This window comes from Zea mays, chromosome 10 (assembly GCF_902167145.1).
Source record: "Zea mays cultivar B73 chromosome 10, Zm-B73-REFERENCE-NAM-5.0, whole genome shotgun sequence".
In the NCBI taxonomy this organism is placed as follows: domain Eukaryota; kingdom Viridiplantae; phylum Streptophyta; class Magnoliopsida; order Poales; family Poaceae; genus Zea; species Zea mays.
Genome location: NC_050105.1, coordinates 142,497,342 through 142,515,556, shown reverse-complemented (window position 1 = coordinate 142,515,556; position 18,215 = coordinate 142,497,342). Strand labels below are relative to the sequence as shown.

General features: G+C 41.9%; 1 protein-coding gene, 1 long non-coding RNA gene and 1 other non-coding gene across 4 annotated transcripts; all 3 read left to right on the top strand.

Annotated features, from left to right (window-relative positions):
• The first annotated feature begins 5,812 nt into the window (after window positions 1-5,812).
• On the top strand, window positions 5,813-7,014 carry LOC103642015 (uncharacterized). Its single transcript, XR_002265546.2, has 2 exons — window positions 5,813-6,816; window positions 6,894-7,014. It is a non-coding gene; the product is annotated as an uncharacterized protein (transcript).
• A 2,303-nt stretch (window positions 7,015-9,317) lies between these two features.
• LOC103642012 (uncharacterized) lies at window positions 9,318-10,747 on the top strand. Its single transcript, XR_002265545.2, has 3 exons — window positions 9,318-9,403; window positions 9,545-9,635; window positions 9,957-10,747. It is a non-coding gene; the product is annotated as an uncharacterized lncRNA (long non-coding RNA).
• A 291-nt stretch (window positions 10,748-11,038) lies between these two features.
• LOC103642014 (HBS1-like protein) lies at window positions 11,039-17,302 on the top strand. Of its 2 annotated transcripts, none has more exons than XM_020545584.2 (11): window positions 11,039-11,395; window positions 11,943-12,085; window positions 12,850-12,999; window positions 13,105-13,239; window positions 13,582-13,913; window positions 14,028-14,138; window positions 14,205-14,704; window positions 15,786-15,954; window positions 16,275-16,514; window positions 16,583-16,714; window positions 16,815-17,302. In XM_020545584.2, exons 2-11 carry the CDS (start codon window positions 11,947-11,949, stop codon window positions 16,947-16,949), a joined length of 2,043 nt encoding a protein of 680 aa, XP_020401173.1. In that variant the 5' UTR covers window positions 11,039-11,395; window positions 11,943-11,946; the 3' UTR covers window positions 16,950-17,302. The 2 variants fall into 2 exon arrangements, with proteins under 2 accessions (XP_020401173.1, XP_008663551.2); XM_008665329.2 differs by having other exon boundaries at window positions 11,044-11,395; window positions 13,099-13,239.
• The last annotated feature ends 913 nt before the right edge of the window (window positions 17,303-18,215 follow it).

The following is an 18,215-nucleotide window of genomic DNA, read 5'->3' as shown; positions in this document are numbered from 1 at the left end:
GGCTTGGGACTTAGGTACCCAACTCTTGTTGGGTCCTACAAGGTTAGTCACAATTGTCTTAGGGACCCAAATGCAAGTTTTATCACCCTTGCATTTTGCCCCTAACTTCCTAGCAATCACCTTTCTATCCTTTCTACAAATTGCAAAGGAAGCATTCAAAGCATGATATATTGTAGAAGGCTCATTAACTTTCCTAGGAATGTTAACAACATTTCTCCTAGGCATATTATGAACAACATTCCTTCTACCAACATTTTTATCATGCACATATGAAGAACTAGAAGCAAACATAGCATGAGAAAAATCATCGTAAGCATTATAACTCCTATAAGCATTTCTAGTTTGTCTCCTATCATGATACAAAAAGGCATGATTCTTTTTAGCACTAGTAGCCATAGGGGCCTTCCCTTTCTCCTTAGCGGGAATGGGAGCCTCATGGCTTGTTAAGTTCTTGGCTTCCCTCTTGAAGCCAAGTCCATCCTTAATTGAGGGGTGTCTACCGATCGTGTAGGCATCCCTTGCAAATTTTAATTTATCAAATTCGCTTTTGCTAGTCTTAAGTTGGGCATTAAGACTAGCCACTTCATCATTCAATTTAGAAATTGAAACTAGGTGTTCACTACACGCATCAACATTAAAATCTTTACACCTAGTGCAAACCATAACATGTTCTACACAAGAGTTAGATTTACTAGCCACTTCTAGTTTAGCATTTAAATCATTATTAACACCCTTTAAAGTAGCAATGGTTTCATGACAAGAAGATAATTCACTAGAAAGCACTTCATTTCTTTTAACTTCTAAAGTATAAGATTTTTGAGCCTCTACAAATTTGTCATGCTCTTCATATAACAGATCCTCTTGTTTTTCTAAGAGTCTATCCTTTTCATTCAAGGCATCAATCAATTCATTAATCTTATCTACTTTAGTTCTATCCATTCCCTTGAACAAACTAGAGTAATCTATTTCTTCATCACTAGACTCATCATCACTAGAAGAATCATAAGTGACATTGTTTTGATTACATACCTTCTTCTCCCTTGCCATAAGGCATGTGTGACGTTCGTTGGGGAAGAGGGATGACTTGTTGAAGGCAGTGGCGGCGAGTCCTTCATTGTCGGAGTCGGAGGAGGAGCAATCCGAATCCCACTCCTTTCCGATATGTGCCTCGCCCTTGGCCTTCCTGTAATGCTTCTTCTTTTCCCTCTTGCTCCCATGTTCCTGGTCACTATCATTGTCGGGACAGTTAGCAATAAAATGACCAATCTTACCGCATTTGAAGCACGAACGCTTCCCCTTGGCCTTGGTCTTGCTTGGCTGTCCCTTGCTTCCTTTAAGCGCCGTCTTGAAACGCTTAATGATGAGGGCCATTTCCTCATTATTTAGCCCGGCCGCCTCAACTTGCGCCACCTTGTTCGGTAGCGCCTCCTTGCTCCTCGTCGCCTTGAGAGCAAGGGGTTGCGGCTCGTTGATCGGACCATTCAAGGCGTCGTCCACGTATCTTGCCTCCTTGATCATCATTCGCCCGCTAACGAATTTTCCAAGTACTTCTTCGGGCGACATCTTGGTGTACCTAGGATTTTCACGAATATTGTTCACCAAATGAGGATCAAGAACAGTAAAGGACCTTAGCATTAGGCGGACGACGTCGTGATCCGTCCATCGCGTGCTTCCGTAGCTCCTTATTTTGTTGATAAGGGTCTTGAGCCGGTTGTATGTTTGAGTTGGCTCCTCGCCCCTTATCATTGCGAACCGTCCAAGTTCGCCCTCCACCAACTCCATCTTGGTGAGTAAGGTGACATCGTTCCCCTCATGAGAGATCTTGAGGGTGTCCCAAATCTGCTTGGCATTGTCCAAGCCGCTCACCTTATGGTACTCGTCCCTGCACAAAGAGGCTAGCAACACAGTAGTAGCTTGTGCATTTTTATGAATCTGTTCATTAATAAACATGGGACTATCCGTACTATCAAAGTGCATTCCACTTTCTACAATCTCCCATATGCTAGGATGGAGAGAGAACAAGTGACTACGCATTTTGTGACTCCAAAATCCGTAGTCCTCTCCATCAAAATGAGGAGGTTTACCAAGTGGAATAGATAATAAATGAGCATTAGTACTTTGAGGAATACGAGAGTAATCAAAAGAAAAGTTCGAATTAACCGGTTTCTTTCTCTCGTATTCGTTGTGGTCGTCGTCCTTTTGGGAGGAAGTAGACTCATCGCTGTCGTAGTAGACGATCTCCTTGATGCGTCTTGTCTTCTTCTTCTTCCCATCTTTGCGTCTGTGGCCCGAGCCCGAGTCGTTGGACTTGTCATCCCTTGGCTCGTTGACGAAGGACTCCTTCTCCTTGTCGTTGATCACGATTCCCTTCCCTTTAGGATCCATCTCTTCGGGCGGTTAGTCCCTTTGTGAAGAGAACGGCTCTGATACCAATTGAGAGCACCTAGAGGGGGGGTGAATAGGTGATCCTGTAAAACTTAAACTTATAGCCACAAAACTTCGATTAAGCGTTAGCACAGTTAATGCCAAGTGGCTAGAGAGAAGGTCTTGCACAATACGATAATCATAGAGAATTCAACACAGAGAAGACACAGTGATTTATCCCGTGGTTCGGCCAAGTACAAAACTTGCCTACTCCACGTTGTGGCGTCCCAACGGACGAGAGTTGCACTCAACTCCTCTCAAGTGATCCAATGATCAACTTGAATACCACAGTGTTATGCTTTTCTTTTCTTTATCCCGTTCGCGAGGAATCTCCACAACTTGGAGCCTCTCGCCCTTACACTTTTGATGTTCACAAAGAATCACGGAGTAAGGAAGGGAAGCAACACACACAAATCCACAACAAAATGCGCACACACACAGCCAAGAATCAAGCTCAAAAGACTATCTCAGAGTTCTCACTAGAACGGAGCTCAAATCACTTAGAATGCCAAACGAATGCGCAAAGACTGAGTGTGGATGATCAAGAATGCTCTAAGGTTGCTTGGTGTGCTCCTCCATGCGCCTAGGGGTCCCTTTTATAGCCCCAAGGCAGCTAGGAGCCGTTGAGAACAAATCTGGAAGGCCATCCTTGCCTTCTGTCGTCGGGCGCACCGGACAGTCCGGTGCACACCGGACACTGTCCGGTGCCCGATTCCCTTCCTTAAATGGCGAAGCCGACCGTTGCGGAAGCGGGAGCCGTTGGCGCACCGGACATGTCCGGTGCACACCGGACAGTCCGGTGCCCCCTTCCGACCGTTGGCTCGGCCACGTGTCCCGCGCAGATCGCGCGGCCGACCGTTGGCCCGGCCGACCGTTGGCTCACCGGACAGTCCGGTGCACACCGGACAGTCCGGTGAATTTTAGCCGTACGCCGTCGGCGAATTCCCGAGAGCGGCCACTTCGCTCGAGGCACCCTGGCGCACCGGACACTGTCCGGTGCACCACCGGACAGTCCGGTGCCCCAGACCGAAACAACCTCTTGGCTGTACACAGCCAACTCTTCTCTTTTCCTCTTCTTCCTGTTTCTGATACTTAGACAAGTATATTAGTACACAAAACCAATGTACTAAGACTTAGAAACATACCTTTGCTCTTGATTTGCACTTTGTTCATCCATGAGCATAGATTAACATTTAAGCACTTGTGTTGGCACTCAATCACCAAAATACTTAGAAATGGCCCAAGGGCACATTTCCCTTTCAAAAGGGTTGAAAGAGACCCGACCTACGTGGCCTCCTCAAAACAGGGACTAGGTCTTTGGAACCAAATCTCGAGAAACAAATTATTGTGTTGATCATTATCTTTATGGTTTGATTTTTCCTCTCCCCTATCTCTAAGTTATCTTGCTTACAATCTTTTTGAGTTTGCTCCCGAAGTTATCCGCATTGTTCGAGCAACTAATAGCAAGAAGAACTCTCCTCCAAACTCCGATTTCATTATTACTCATTTCTAATCTTAACCCCGGATGAAGTTCATGTTCAAAGTTTATAATTATCAGGTTTTGCCTATTCACCCCCTCTAGGCGACTTTCAGAACTACTGAACTAGCACTCTAGCAGGATGCAGGCGTTCCACACTAACTATTGTGTTTTGTAATACAAATTTATTGCTATATTGCAATGTTGATCTATTATGGTGTATGATGTGAACTTATTGCTAGTATTGTCATTAGACCTAAGCATGGGCCACCTGACCCGACCGATCCATCCGAAAAAATCCGACCTGACCAATGCGAGCGTGACGAGCAGATACAAGCCACGATTTTTTACTAGAAACCTGACCCAAAGCTAAAACCCCCCGACCCAACGCGTCCAATAAGGAGGCACGGGTCAACCAGATCCGACCCAACACTATGCACTGGGTAGGCGTGGGCCGTGCCAAACGACCCATGACTCGATCTTGACTCGACCCAACGTCTGAACATGTCTAATTGTCATGTTGGATTATTGTATGATTTGTAGTTGTTTTATGCACAAACTGAATTATAGCAAACGATAAGCAATGTATGTATTATGCAGTTAGTATCCGTTATCCGCATGTATCTGATTAAATAATATCCATATACGTCTTTTATCTATCCAAATAAAAATTTGGTCCCTATATTCGCATCCATCCAGTTTATCACGAGATGTTTGGTTTCTAGGGACTAATTTTTATGCTCTGTTTGGTTTGAGAGACTAAAGATTAGTCCATTCATTTTAGTCTCATTTAGTGCCTAAATTGCCAAGCAATGTGACTAAAACATGAACTAAATTGTTTTAGTCTCTAGTCTTTCAAGGGTGACTAAAAGTGACTAAACCATATTAATTTCACTTTTTACCCATCATTTATTTCGGTTGCATTAATGGCGACAGAATGCTAAGGAATATTTTTGTCCTTTCATTTTTTATTTTAACGCATTCTGAATATACTTTTAGTCTCTATAACCAAACATGGTAAGTAGGGACTAAACTTTAGTACTTTAACTAAACTTTAGTCTCTACACTAAAGAATTAGCCTGTAAATTGATAAATACAGAAACTAAAATAGAGTTTTAATTTCCATATTTAACAATATATACATTAAAGTGGAATAAAATAGAGGAACTATAAATTAGTCTCTAAAAACTAAACAACCTCTAATCGAAACTGCATCCGATATCCATATCCGGATATGGAATTACCTACTGTCCGCCTGTTTTCACCCTACATTATCTCTACTAACTATTAAGGGGGCAGTGTAGACTGCCCCCGCCTCAGCACCACGAACGCCGACGCCGCGAATCCCGCGCACGACCCCCCCTCCCCCGCACGATTCCCCTCCCGCCCGCGGCAATCACGCGCACGACCCCCCCGCCGCGATTCCCCTCCCACCCACGGCGAAGGCCCCCGCCCAAACTAGACGCACGACCGCCAGCAGCCACCTCCGCCATCTAATCCGCCAACCGGCGCCGCGAATCCCCCGACGACTTAGCGCGCCTCACCTTCCCCCGACGACTTAGCGCGCCTCACCTTCCCCCGACGACTTAGCGCGCCTCGCCTTCCCCTGCCCACTGCCACGACCTCTCCTACAATGCCTTCTCCGGCCGGCTCCCCCGACAACATCGCGCGCCTTGCCTCCACATCGACGGGACGGGGAGGATGAATGAGCACCAGCAGAGAGTGTCCGGGCGGAGGCGCACTGCCGGCTCCCAGTGCGGCGGTCTCCCATCGGCGTGTGAGCCCGAGGGCGAACTAGCGCTGGCACGTGGTAGGGGAAGCCAAGGAATGCAGTGATTCGGCGGGGTCCGGCATTTATGAACTCGTGGAAGGCTCGGATTAGCACGCCATGGACAGCGACGCCGCCGCGGTGAGTGTAACACATTTCAGGGGACGAGTGTTGGGGAATATAGGAGTAGGAGGAGGGTATTCGTCCGCGGTGTGTTCGCTTGGGGATTGAACTGAATGTGTTTTTTGGGGGCTTGGTTTGTTTGCGTCTGTGCAAATAATTCGAGGAAGCATGTGGTCGGACATGTATGCTAGATCTGTGGCCACGGCGTGGGCACCACGGCGGACGGCGACCTCTGCACCTTCTGTGGCTTCCCCATGTGCCGCCCCTGCTACGAGTACAATCGCAAGGATGACACCCAGGCGTGCCCGCAGTGCAAGGCCAACAAGCGCCACCAAGGTATGCCAGCCGCCGCCATTTCCATCTATTTCCATGTACTTCATGTTAATTAAAGTGCATCATGCTAGGCTTCAACAGCAACTGAAAGTCAGCCAGGTGGTTGTGTTTTGGTCGTTTGGAGCATGTAGTAATTTAGTGTTTGACAAATTTATTCAGATTCTCACCATAATCTTGCTCTCTTAGTGAATTGTACTCCAATTGCAGTGTTGAGTTACATTGCCCGCAAGAGCCGCAAGAGTGAAATTTGTTGGCTTCAACGATTCACAAAGGACAATAATCAAAGATGTTGTTCGCAATGCTTATGTTACTGTTGTCAGTTATTAGCTTTTTAAAACATGCATCTGTCAATGTGTCCTATTTCAATAGGGTCTTATTATAGGACGTGATGCCACTGAATTAGGATGTTTGTTCTTTTGCTACCTTTGTTAAAAACATCAGATCATTCGTATTGTATCCTTCCTCGGATTGCTTCTTTTGTTCTACTACAAATATTCTCAACATGGCAGGGAGAGGTATGCTCCTAAATTTCTTATTTTGTGCATTGTGAAATGATTGTTCTAACAACATCAGTTTTGTGTTCTTCATATAATCTATCTCAGATTGCTCTGTGTTTTGCAGGTCTCGAGGTCAAGCCTAGACCCACTGTCAAGTGTGTGCTTGGACATGACTTTATCCTGCACTTTCCAGTGTAAATCTCATTGTAATGTGTACTTACTTTTCTCTGTTGGATTTGCTCTGTATACTTACTTGGATTTAATCATGTAGGCTGCACTTAGGGAATCAAAGAAAAGTGAAAGTGTCATGTCAAAGTTGATGACCAGAAGCTTGCTATTGGAACCCTCTCTATTGAAAAATACCCCTAGATAGAAATTGATTTGGTTTTCAATAAAGAGTGTGAGCTGTCACACACATCGAAAACTACCAGTGTATTTTTATTTGGTTACAAGGTTGAGCAACCAATCGAGGAAGATGAATATCCTTTTTAACATTGATTTTTTATTAGTTTTATTTCATGTAAGACTGATCTAAACAATTTCTTTATGGAGTATTTTGTTTCCTTGACCTCATTTTTGCTTCTTGCCTCTTACATAATGGATCTTGATTATGAAGATGAAGAGAAGGAGCTAAACATTCCAGTAATCAAGGAAAATGGTATATAATTTGACAATAAACATTTTTTTCTTCAATGAATTCCGTGATGTATTGATACTATGTTTTCACGATCCTTTGCATTTGAAATCGTATGCTTTGTTTATTATTTGCGGTAAGTTTCTATTGCTTGATTACAACTGAAGTGACATTAGATCCTCTGTTTGTTTTAGAATAGGAAATTTGGAAGTGTTCCTTCTATAAACACAAGCTCATGTGGCCGTCCATCAACTAAAGAGGAGATCAATGAAGTCCATCAAGAGAAGCAAACGTTTGTTGAAGGAGCAAAGAAAGAAGTCTGAGACCGCTGTGCCCGTCGTATGCAGGTAAACGTTATGTTAAGTCATCGATATTATTAATATGGTTTAGTCATTTATATCATGGTTGTAATGAGGCATTGAATTTTTTCATACTTAATTAGTCCTTGTTTCTCCCTTAATAAGCGGCAAGACGTTCAACCAAGAACAGGAGGAGGTAATCAGCTCCAAGCCCATCATCGTCATTCTGATCGACGAGCTCGAGCACCTCAGTACCCGCTCGCATCAGCTCTCGCGGAGGAGCTCTCCTCATCGCCTAAGTGGTATTTTGTTTTAAGTAACGAATGACGTTAGTTCAGTATGATTTTCCCATGACTTAATGTTCCTTTCTTTTTTTCTTTGCAGTGACAACTACCTATGCGATGCAAACCGTAGTTGTGAGCTGCCAAACAATCTTTACTTGCTGGTGGCGCAGTTCTTTCTGGTGGAGGTCTGGGCTCTGGATACAATGGTAGTGAATTCATTGGAGAAAGGGGTTTTGTTTCCTTTCTTCTTTGGGAGGCAGAGTGGGTTGGAGCCGGGAGTCCCTGATTTTTAGTGCATTTTGGATGTACATGGTATGCGCTGTTTTCTATTGGTTGATGGCCCGATTTGCATTTTGTAGTGTGATACAGAAGTTGAACCCTTTAATATAAGGCACTTACTTTTGTTTCCTTTATCTAAGTTCTGGCCATCAAGAAATTAGGTAGTGTTGTGATGTCATTTCAATCATCTGATGGCTTTGCTGAACTGGTCTCAAATATTTCAAAATTGCACCATTCGAATCTGAATGAGCTTGTGGGATATTGCGTCGAATATTGCCAACACTTGCTTGTGTATGATTTCCATATGAATGGATCACTTCATGATCTACTCCACATTTCAGATGACTACAACAAGCCACTTAGCTGGAACTCTCACTTCAAGATGGCACTCGGCTCTGCTCGTGCACTCAAGTAAGTGGAATTGAGGAAATAAAGTACATATTTTTTCCTTAATATGGATTCACGAATTTTGGTATTGAATATGTGTGCTCATTAGTACTATACATGATTTTAGATATTGTAGAAATCTCCCTATCATTATTTTGTTATCAATCAGTCATAAGACTTTCTATCATAAGACTTATGCCGGACATTTCTTTTACACTTATCTGATTTCCTTCCAGAACTATAACATTTAGAATTTATAATTGATATACTTGCTTTGTAAAGGGTAAAGACTTGCATTGTTGAACTATTCCATTGCAACAACTCACGTAAAACCTAGATGCCTTAGTTAAAATGAATATTAGATTTTCTATGAATTATTGTGGTAAAAATGGGTGTGGGTTGGAGGGCTTTGGAGATTTGATCTATGTTAATATCTGGTGCTTCCTTTGAATCCATGGAGGTGGCATTTTACCAGTAGGGACACATAGAAAATTCTATATACCAAATGTTATTAGGTACCGTTAAAAGAAACATGTGATTGTATTTCCCTCCAAAAAACTCGACCATAAGGCAAGGGCTAATTAATTGCTCTTGTTTTTTTAAATCGAGTGCAACTCACTTTGGGCTGTAACTTTTGGTATGATTCATTCTACCATGGTTTACCTGAGGAACAGTACGAGCATGTGCAAAACTATAAATTTGACCACCATGGTACTTGATATGCAATCATGTGAAAGTATGCTCTTCTCTTAGTTTCTGGGATTTAGTTTATCTTAGCTGAAAGTAGGTTTCATTCTTTGCCTTGCAGATGCATTTGATATAGATCAACTTTTCGAGTGCATGGGAAAGCTAAAAAAGTGGACAGAATCACATGTGATGCTCTGAAAATTTTAGGAAGGTACGTAGGGAAATAAAATATTGGTGCAAAGATAATAATTTTTTACTCTTTATTATCTAATTTGGATAAACTTGAACTAGAGGTATTTTGTCATGTGATGTGAAGTATATATACCTGTTTTGTACATTTTTATCTTAATAGTTCGTTGGATCAGCCAGAAGAGTTATCATTGAGTTGACATGCGCAGAGGAGGAAGAGGGCAAGTCGCCACGCGCAAGCAGTTCCTCATCGGGTAACTACACCCCTCCCCCATGTCCTTGATCTACCTGCTCTATTTAGAGTTTTGGTTGTTTGCCTTTCGCCTGCTCTAGCCAGCACCATGTTTATGGTGTTCAACGTTATGCGTGAGAGTTACTCAGTTTATTGTGTCATCTACTGCTTAGGTTCCATGTCTCTTTACTGTGTCATTCTGTCAAGTGTAGCAGTGCTTGCATGCCAATGTACATCTTAACCTTGATTTAAATGATACTACCTGTTGTTCTGTGGAGTTGAAACTTGCAATGTTCATTTCCAGATCATGTAATTTGTTGATAATTTACAATGTGTCTTGCAGTTATGCAGACAGGACCAACTACTGTTGCATCAGGGTTTGCCTATGCAAAATTTGGGAAGACAAAGGTCATTGTATCTGTGTAAGTGCAGCATCCTTTGGTATTACCGTTTCATAGTATGTTTTACATTTTTGGATAAGCAGTTATTATATCTGATAATTTTGATGTACGTTTGGAGCACAAAAGGAAAATAGTAAGTATAGAAATGACTCTATGTCAATTCTTATTACCAAATTTGTACATGTCGTTATGTTTCTGCCGTGTTGATAGATAAAAAGAACAAAAATAGAGAGGTTACAGTGAATGAGTTCCTGCCAGCGAAAAAATGCCATCAACACGATCAAGTACTCGATAGGGTGTTTTCTCCCACATACAGTGCCATATATGTTACTAACTCTATACTAGCTTTGCTTTGATAGTATTCTATGTAGAGCAATAATTTGTGTTATCAGAACAGAGCTCACTAAAGTCGTTTGGATGTTATACTGCAAGGATTTGTGTGGCTCACACCTTATTGAAAGCATCAGGAAGTGATCTCTAGGACTCTAGCTGCTTAATTGTGGATGCTACACCATTTTCTCAACACTTTATCCAGAGTACTGTAGTACAACCCATTCTTCCTTGTATTTTCTCCTTTCCATACATTCCACTCTATTTTATCTCTAATATTTGCGGTTCCTAATTAGTTTTGTCTGCAATAGTTGGATTCTTGTTTGACCCAGGTTTCAGTACTTTTTGATATTAACCCTTGATGTTGTTTGCTTTGATGTTAACGTATTGATGAATTTTATATCTGACTCTGATCTTATTTTCTTAAAGATAGAAAATTAAATGGCCACTTGAATTGTGTATACTTTGTTGGAGCATTGATTTGTTTTGATTAATATATTTAGAAACATGCTTTGTCATCAGTTTTGATACAACACTACATTAATCGCATGAAAATCACTTGCTAAAAAAGTTATGTTGAATCCAAACATGTTAATGCTTCTCGATGTATCTTATCCTTATATGTTGACTCCGTTTCAACGCACGGACACTCATCTAGTAGCCTATTAAAGTTGAAACTTTTTTTAACAGATCCGCCTCACGCCCCACGCTTCTCCACGCCTCCGCCCAGGCAACTCTCACCCGCCGCCGAAGCCGCCCACAGACCTGCGCCCGCCGCTCGGCCGCCTTTACGGCCGCAGCCCGCAGCCCGGCCGACCCCGGCGCCTCCGCGGCTTCGCTCATCTGCCCTCCCGCGGCCCGCCCAGACCTCCGCCGACCGTCGACCCCCGTCCGGCCGTCCAGTCGACGCCTGACCTTCGCCTGCGGCCGCTGCCTGGCCGCCCGTACAGCCGCAGGCCGCAGCCCCGCCTCCGCCCGCCAGACTCCGCCCCTCCACCCGGCGTCCTCCGCCACAGTGCCCGACCACCCCGCGCCGCCGCAGCAGCAGCAGGTGAGCGTCTCTCGTCCCTTTCCTACTGTCCTGTGCACGCTCTGGGTTCCGGTGCTTGCTCTGTTTGATCTGCTCTAATTTGTCAGTAGAATCGTGGATTTTCTGGAGACAGAGACATGAAGTTGATAATATACTTCTCAGTTTGTCCGGGGAAAGAAAATCTTGTCAACTATGAGCATGAAATGTTTGTTAGATCGCAGGTGAACTCAGAGAGGTTATATTAGGCATTTGGGTTAGTTACTTACTTTGGCATCATACTGTTAGGCCTTTTCAAACTGTGAGTTGCATCTATTAGGTATGGATGTGTGGCTGGATCAGGGGTGACAATTGGTTGGAGTCAAGTTAGTCTTACGGAATACGGAGTATTTCACTAGTAACCCATCTGTTTTGGTGTTGCATTTGGTACTACATATGCCACTGGTGACTGGCTATTTTGTTGTGGATGGGATTCTAGGAATTCTTATTTAGTTGAGCCATTCCTGATTTGACTTTACTAGCCATGTACGTAGATCATAGTGCTTTACTTGTTGGAATCTCCTTATGCCAGGAAAATGCCTCGCAAAGTTGTATCTGGACCCGACTACGATGATGACTATGATGACTATGATGAGTATGATGATGATGATGATGATGATGATGAGTATGATGAAACCAGATATGGCAATAATACTCCTGTTATGACAGGGAAAGGTATCCTTCCGAATCTTCTGGCCTTATTCATATCATCTGTAAAGAGGGGGAAATGGTCACTAGAGCTGCTTTATACTCTGAGCCATACAATCGGAAATGTGCCTGTTTTTTCACAAAAGCTGTTCAATTGCTCAGATCAATGTCTGTCCAGCTGATTAGTGTTTATTTTGCTGTTTGGCATTAATTCTTACTGCCTATTTTGGCACCAACTGCTGATGGTCTCAATTGATTGATGTGGGTTGCATGTAATTGTGCCAAGTTGTTTTGTTGACAATTTGTCATAGCATTCTGTTTGTGAAAGTGAAACAATGATTTATTACATGCAAAATTTCCATTCTCTTATGCTGTGCTATGGAGATGTTGTGTTGCATATTCATTGTCTGGAGGCATCATGCATATTTGCATTTTCTGACTGGAGGTCAAATTTCACACATCCAGTCAGCAGCCAAAATTTACACAAAAACCTTGTGCAATATGAAAATATCTAGTAGGTTTTGCTGCTGATTGTTTGCTGGATTGTGGGCACGCAGTGAACACGCACAGTATTGTTTTTCACATCCTGAGCTACGGAAATGATTTTTTGGTGTCATCCAGCTAATTGATTTGATTGGTATCCTATCCTTTGGGTCTGCAAACGTCTATGCTTTAAATGTGCTGCACTTTATGTGCTTATTGCATGGTTTAGTTTTGAGGAGTTTCTCTGCTAGTACAATCCAATTGACTGTACATTGATCTCTAATATTTGTTGCCAATATCTTTCATAGAAACATTGAAAAATTCCTCAAGTACAGTGTCGGTTCATTGGACATGTTCCATGTGCACATTCAGTAATCATGAAAGCATGGTGTACTGTGAGATGTGTGGTGTTTTCCGTGAGACCTTTGTCAAATCTGCCAAGGATGGTCTGTTAAAAGGTATCAGAGTTTCAGAAACTTAACTATTCTGATTCTGTTTATAAGTATACAAGGAATCATAATGTTTCCTTACATCACATGTTATCATTGTTCTGTCAGATACAGCCGTTGCAGTGTCAAGTGAGCCTAGGACATCTGCTGCGTCAAAAAACGATTCTGCCAAGGCGCCAGTGAAGACTCGTGCTGTAAATTCTGATGGTGATTCTATGAGAAAGCATGCTAGCATGTCTTATGATAAAGGTATTATTGTTACAAATTTGCATCATTAGTATAAATTGTTGATATGTCTAACTAAGAACTCAGTTGGCATGTACTAAGTACTATCGTCCTAATCATCCAAATCAATAGGGAAAAATAATGCCTAGCAGTAGAACCATGCACATTTGCTTCTTAAATGTGCTGACTCGGTTTTATTTTATCCCATTACTGCCGCATTTGATGTTCCCATGGCTTTGTGGACTTTTTTTCTGTCAATATAGTTGAAGATCTTTGTTGCTATTGCAATCCATAGCATTGGGCTATCTATAAGTATTTTTGGTAGCTCACTTTTCTCAATTCTAATTGTTTTGTGCATCTCAACAGCCAATTCCACGCAGTTACCATCTGCTGGTAGCTCACTAGGTGCTGAAAAAAAGAAGAAAACCCCTGTACTTTCTGAAGAAGTACCTGTGGAGAGGATAGCTCTGTTGGCTTCCGATGGTTTTCAGTCAAAGGGTAACCAGAATAGCGGGGCTAGCAGTTCTTCGCAGAATGACAATGTGATCCAGAAACTCTCTTCTGACGTAGGCCAGCTAAATGTAAACAAGAACAATGTGAATGTTACGAAATCTTGTTTGCCTGATGAGTATAAGCCTGAGAAGTGGATGTTAGCTGATCTGGAGTCAAGGGCGTTGAGCCAACTGAACCTTGCAATAGTAGGTCACCACCCAACTTATTTTGTAAATACAGTATCTATTATTTGGCATTGTTCTTCTACATGTCCGATACTCTGATGTCTAAAGGGAAGTAACTTTGAACAATTTGGGCAGGTCGGTCATGTTGATTCCGGCAAGTCGACACTATCTGGGAGATTACTGCATCTCTTAGGAAGGATATCAAAAAAATATATGCACAAGAATGAAAAGGAGTCGAAAGAAAAGGTATGTTGATCCTCTTTCATATAAGCCACTCTATTTCTTCATGTGTGTTTTATATTCCATTTTTAGGGGAAGGGGTCATTTGCTTTTGCATGGGCCATGGATGAGAGCAGTGAAGAAAGGGAACGGGGTGTGACAATGACTGTGGCTGTGGCTTATTTGGAGACCAAGAAATTCCGTGTGGTTTTGCTTGACTCACCTGGTCACAAAGATTTTGTGCCAAATATGATATCTGGTGCAACACAAGCTGATGCAGCTATTCTTGTCGTTGATGCTTCAACTGGTTCTTTTGAAGCTGGCATGGATGGCGAAGGAGGAAAAAGTGTTGGCCAGACTAAAGAGCATGCTCAGCTTGTTAGAAGCTTTGGTGTTGAACAGCTTGTTGTCGCAGTCAACAAGATGGATGCTGTTGATTATGCAAAAGAAAGGTTTGATTTCATCAAGCTACAACTTGGTAGTTTCCTGCGGTCATGCAACTTCAAGGACTCAGCTATTACCTGGATTCCTCTTAGTGCTGTAGAAAACCAAAATTTGATCAAAGCTCCTTCAGATGCTCGTTTGACCTCCTGGTAAGTTTGATTTCAGGTTGACTTTTGTCTCATGTGGATCATTACATTATGATGATGAGGTTATCTAGCTTATGAATATGACCTCTTACAAGTTGTCCGAAATTTATGACTTCAAGTTTTTGTTCCTTTCTGTTTACAAGCTGTTTCAAATTTCAAAACTGTTGTTGTAATTAATCTTAAATCTATATCTTCTCATGGATTCAATAGGGTTGTAAAAATTGCTTTGGAGTGTAACTGTTTTGTGGTGCTCATATCTGTAATACCACTACAGTCCAAAATAGACATCGTCTGGACTCTGGACTGTATAAGTGTATGGCAATGTATAATAGTTCCTCTTGCTGCCTTACATGAAACTAACCGCTTAGTGTTTTGAACATCAATGCAATCTCTAAAATGTGAACTGTCATGCTGAAATTTATTGTAATATATTTGTTATAAATATATTTTGTCATTTGTTTTTCAAGACAAAGCTACATGTCAGTTTTATCAGTTTGATCTAATTAATTAAATTTAAGAAGTTGAACTACATATTTCAAATGACAACTGATGTTGTTTGGAGGGAATTGTATACTTTATTTTTTTTCCCTACATGTAAAAAGATAGATCCAGTGCTGACGGTTCCCACATGAGTGGGGTCTGGGGAAGGAAAAGTTGGAGTGTTTGGAGATTGTCTATCTCATAAACTACAAGTAAAATAGATTGTAGTTACCTGGCAATCTGCTTATCAATATTTGGAGCAGATGGATGTGAATGTGGGATTTCCATGTTAATGTTGTTTGGTTAATTTCATACTAAAACCTGTCAATGTTTTGGAGAACAGCTTTTCAGTACTCTTAAATGAACTATGCCTGCAGTTAAATGTCCAATGTTGGTTTCTACTGCTCAGCAGCCTTTTTCAATCGTCACATGCATATTTTCACAGTGCCTATTTGGTCAAATTTGAGATTGTGGACCTTGAGCATGCATGGGAAGAATGTTATATTTTTTTGGGCCATGGGGAGTGGGGTGGGGACGAGAAGGTTTCTATTTGATTAGGAGTACACTGTTTCTGTTCTGTACTAAAATTGAGATGTCCTATTAGGTATCAAGGGTTTTGCCTCTTGGATGCTATAGATTTTCTGCAGCTTCCTTCTCGGGATGTTTCAAAGCCCTTGATTATTCCAATCTGTGATGTTATAAAGTCTCAGTCAACAGGACAATTGGCAGCTTATGGAAAATTGGAAACTGGAGCCATCCAAATTGGTTCTAAGGTATATTCTTATGGAGCTTTTCTTCCCTGCAGATGCTTTAAATGATCCACTATTGCATTGATAATTTGATATGATTAAATGGATAAGGTTCCAGTTTATTAAAACCATGATCTTGGGCATGTGATGCTAATCTTTGACCTTTCAGTATCAAGACACGGGAATATAGCTGCATCTAAGTTGTTTAATAATATGTCCTGGGGAAAGTTTTCCCTTCCCCATTCTTTTTCGACTATTCACTCGTTCAGTTAAATGGTTGTGTGACATCCTATATATAGTATGCTTATATTTTTCTGTGTGACATCCTGTATTCCCTATTGCAGGTGTTAGTTCTACCTTCTGGGCAAGAGGCGACTGTGAAAGCCATTGAGCGGGACTCTAATTCATGCACCGTAGCGAGAGCTGGTGATAATGTGGCAATTTGTTTACAGGGTATTGATGGAAAACAACTAATACCTGGCGGGGTTCTTTGTCACCCTGGTTTCCCTGTGCCTGTAGCTAACCACTTGGAGCTGAAGGTTCTAGTCCTGGACATCACTACTCCTATTCTTGTTGGCTCTCAGGTAAAAAATATGACAAATTCTGCTTGATTAGCTATTCCCAGCAAATCATAACAATGTTATGGACCTAGGTGGAGTTTCACATACATCATGTGAAGGAGGCTGCAAGAGTAACAAAAATTGTTGCATTACTTGACAAGACTGGCAAACCAAGTAAATCGGCACCTCGATTTCTTAAATCCAAGCAGAATTCTGTTATACAGGTAATAAATGAAACAGGTCATTGTTAATGGATTCGTTTAGACTACCCAACGATCATACATTATTCATATACCAGTATACTGTTTTTCTTGCAATTTTCAGGTCACACTAGATGGAGCTGTCTGTGTTCAGGAATTCTCCAAGAGCCGAGCTCTTGGGAGGGCATACTTGAGGTCGGCTGGGCGCACCATTGCTGTTGGCGTTGTTAATCGGATAATTGGCCAAGATCAGAACTAGAAGACCTACTACACTCTTCTGAAATCTGAACCAAATCCTTGTCGTTGCCTTGTCGTTGCTACGGTTATACTCTACGTAGTAGACACTGGCAACATGATGTTGGGAAATTTTGTTTAGCAGCTGCTTATAGCCATTCCATTGTATTGAGTTATATGTGTAAGATAGTAGTCACAGCTGAGTTGTGTTCTAACCCCCGGCTTTTGCAAAAATGCTATGGAATCCTTCGAAGTTATATATGCTGACTACTTGTGATTCGTGACCGCTGATTCGTTATCGTTCATTACTATATGTAGTGGACCCAAGTAAAACGATGTTGGCAAATTTTGTTTAGCATTTGCATATCTTCATTCTCATTGTACTTAGATGTGTGTAAGATGGTCACAGACTCAGCTGAGTTTTGATTTCTAATCCTTGACTTTTTTTTGGAGAAGTGCTATGGAATTCCCTCGAAATGCTGAAGTTTTGTGATTTGAGAGTTGAGACCATGTATTCGTCGAGTGTAGACGTAGGTGAATGCTTGTTTACTTTGGTGTCTAATGTTTACGAAATAAGATCACATCTTGAGCTGAGAGTCAACTGAAGCATTCTGCAAAGCAACGGTTCCTCAAGGGTCAAGGCTTGACCCTCCCATTTTGCTCCAAAACCAACGAGATTTAAAGGGATTGAAGGGAATTATTAAGGGTGTGTTTGGGATGGTTTCAGGTCTAGCTTCAGTGTCGAGCCGTAGTTTATAATATCAATTTAAATAGTTTTAGAAATATTTTTAATCTAAATAAAAAACAAAATGACTTATCTAATGTTCTTCTAAAGACTACAATTCTAACTCCACGATTTTCTGGAGCACCTAATGACATGTTTTACCAGCTCTACCAAATTTTTTGTAGCTTGAGTTGTCCCAAATAGGGCCTAAATATCATACAAGTCAAAATCTTCAATTCCAAAAATCCCTAACCGGGAATATACACTATACTTAAACTAAGGGCATGATTGGGCAGCTAGAAGTCGCAACAGCATGGCTGGCTAGGGAAGCTCGCTCCCCCATGTCTCTGTGCGCGCGACAGACAAAAAAGCGCCTGGCTTGCATCGGTGCGTGCAGGCCGAACTCCACGCATGTAGCCAACGAATCAACTGGATGTGGCGGGTCTGGACGTAGCCGGTTGCCCAACGAATCACGCCTTAAAGTAACGAGTCCACTGCTACAACAACCATTGCAGGGCGACAACCAGATAAATATCTAATAACTTCGTTCATATCATATTTTTTTTT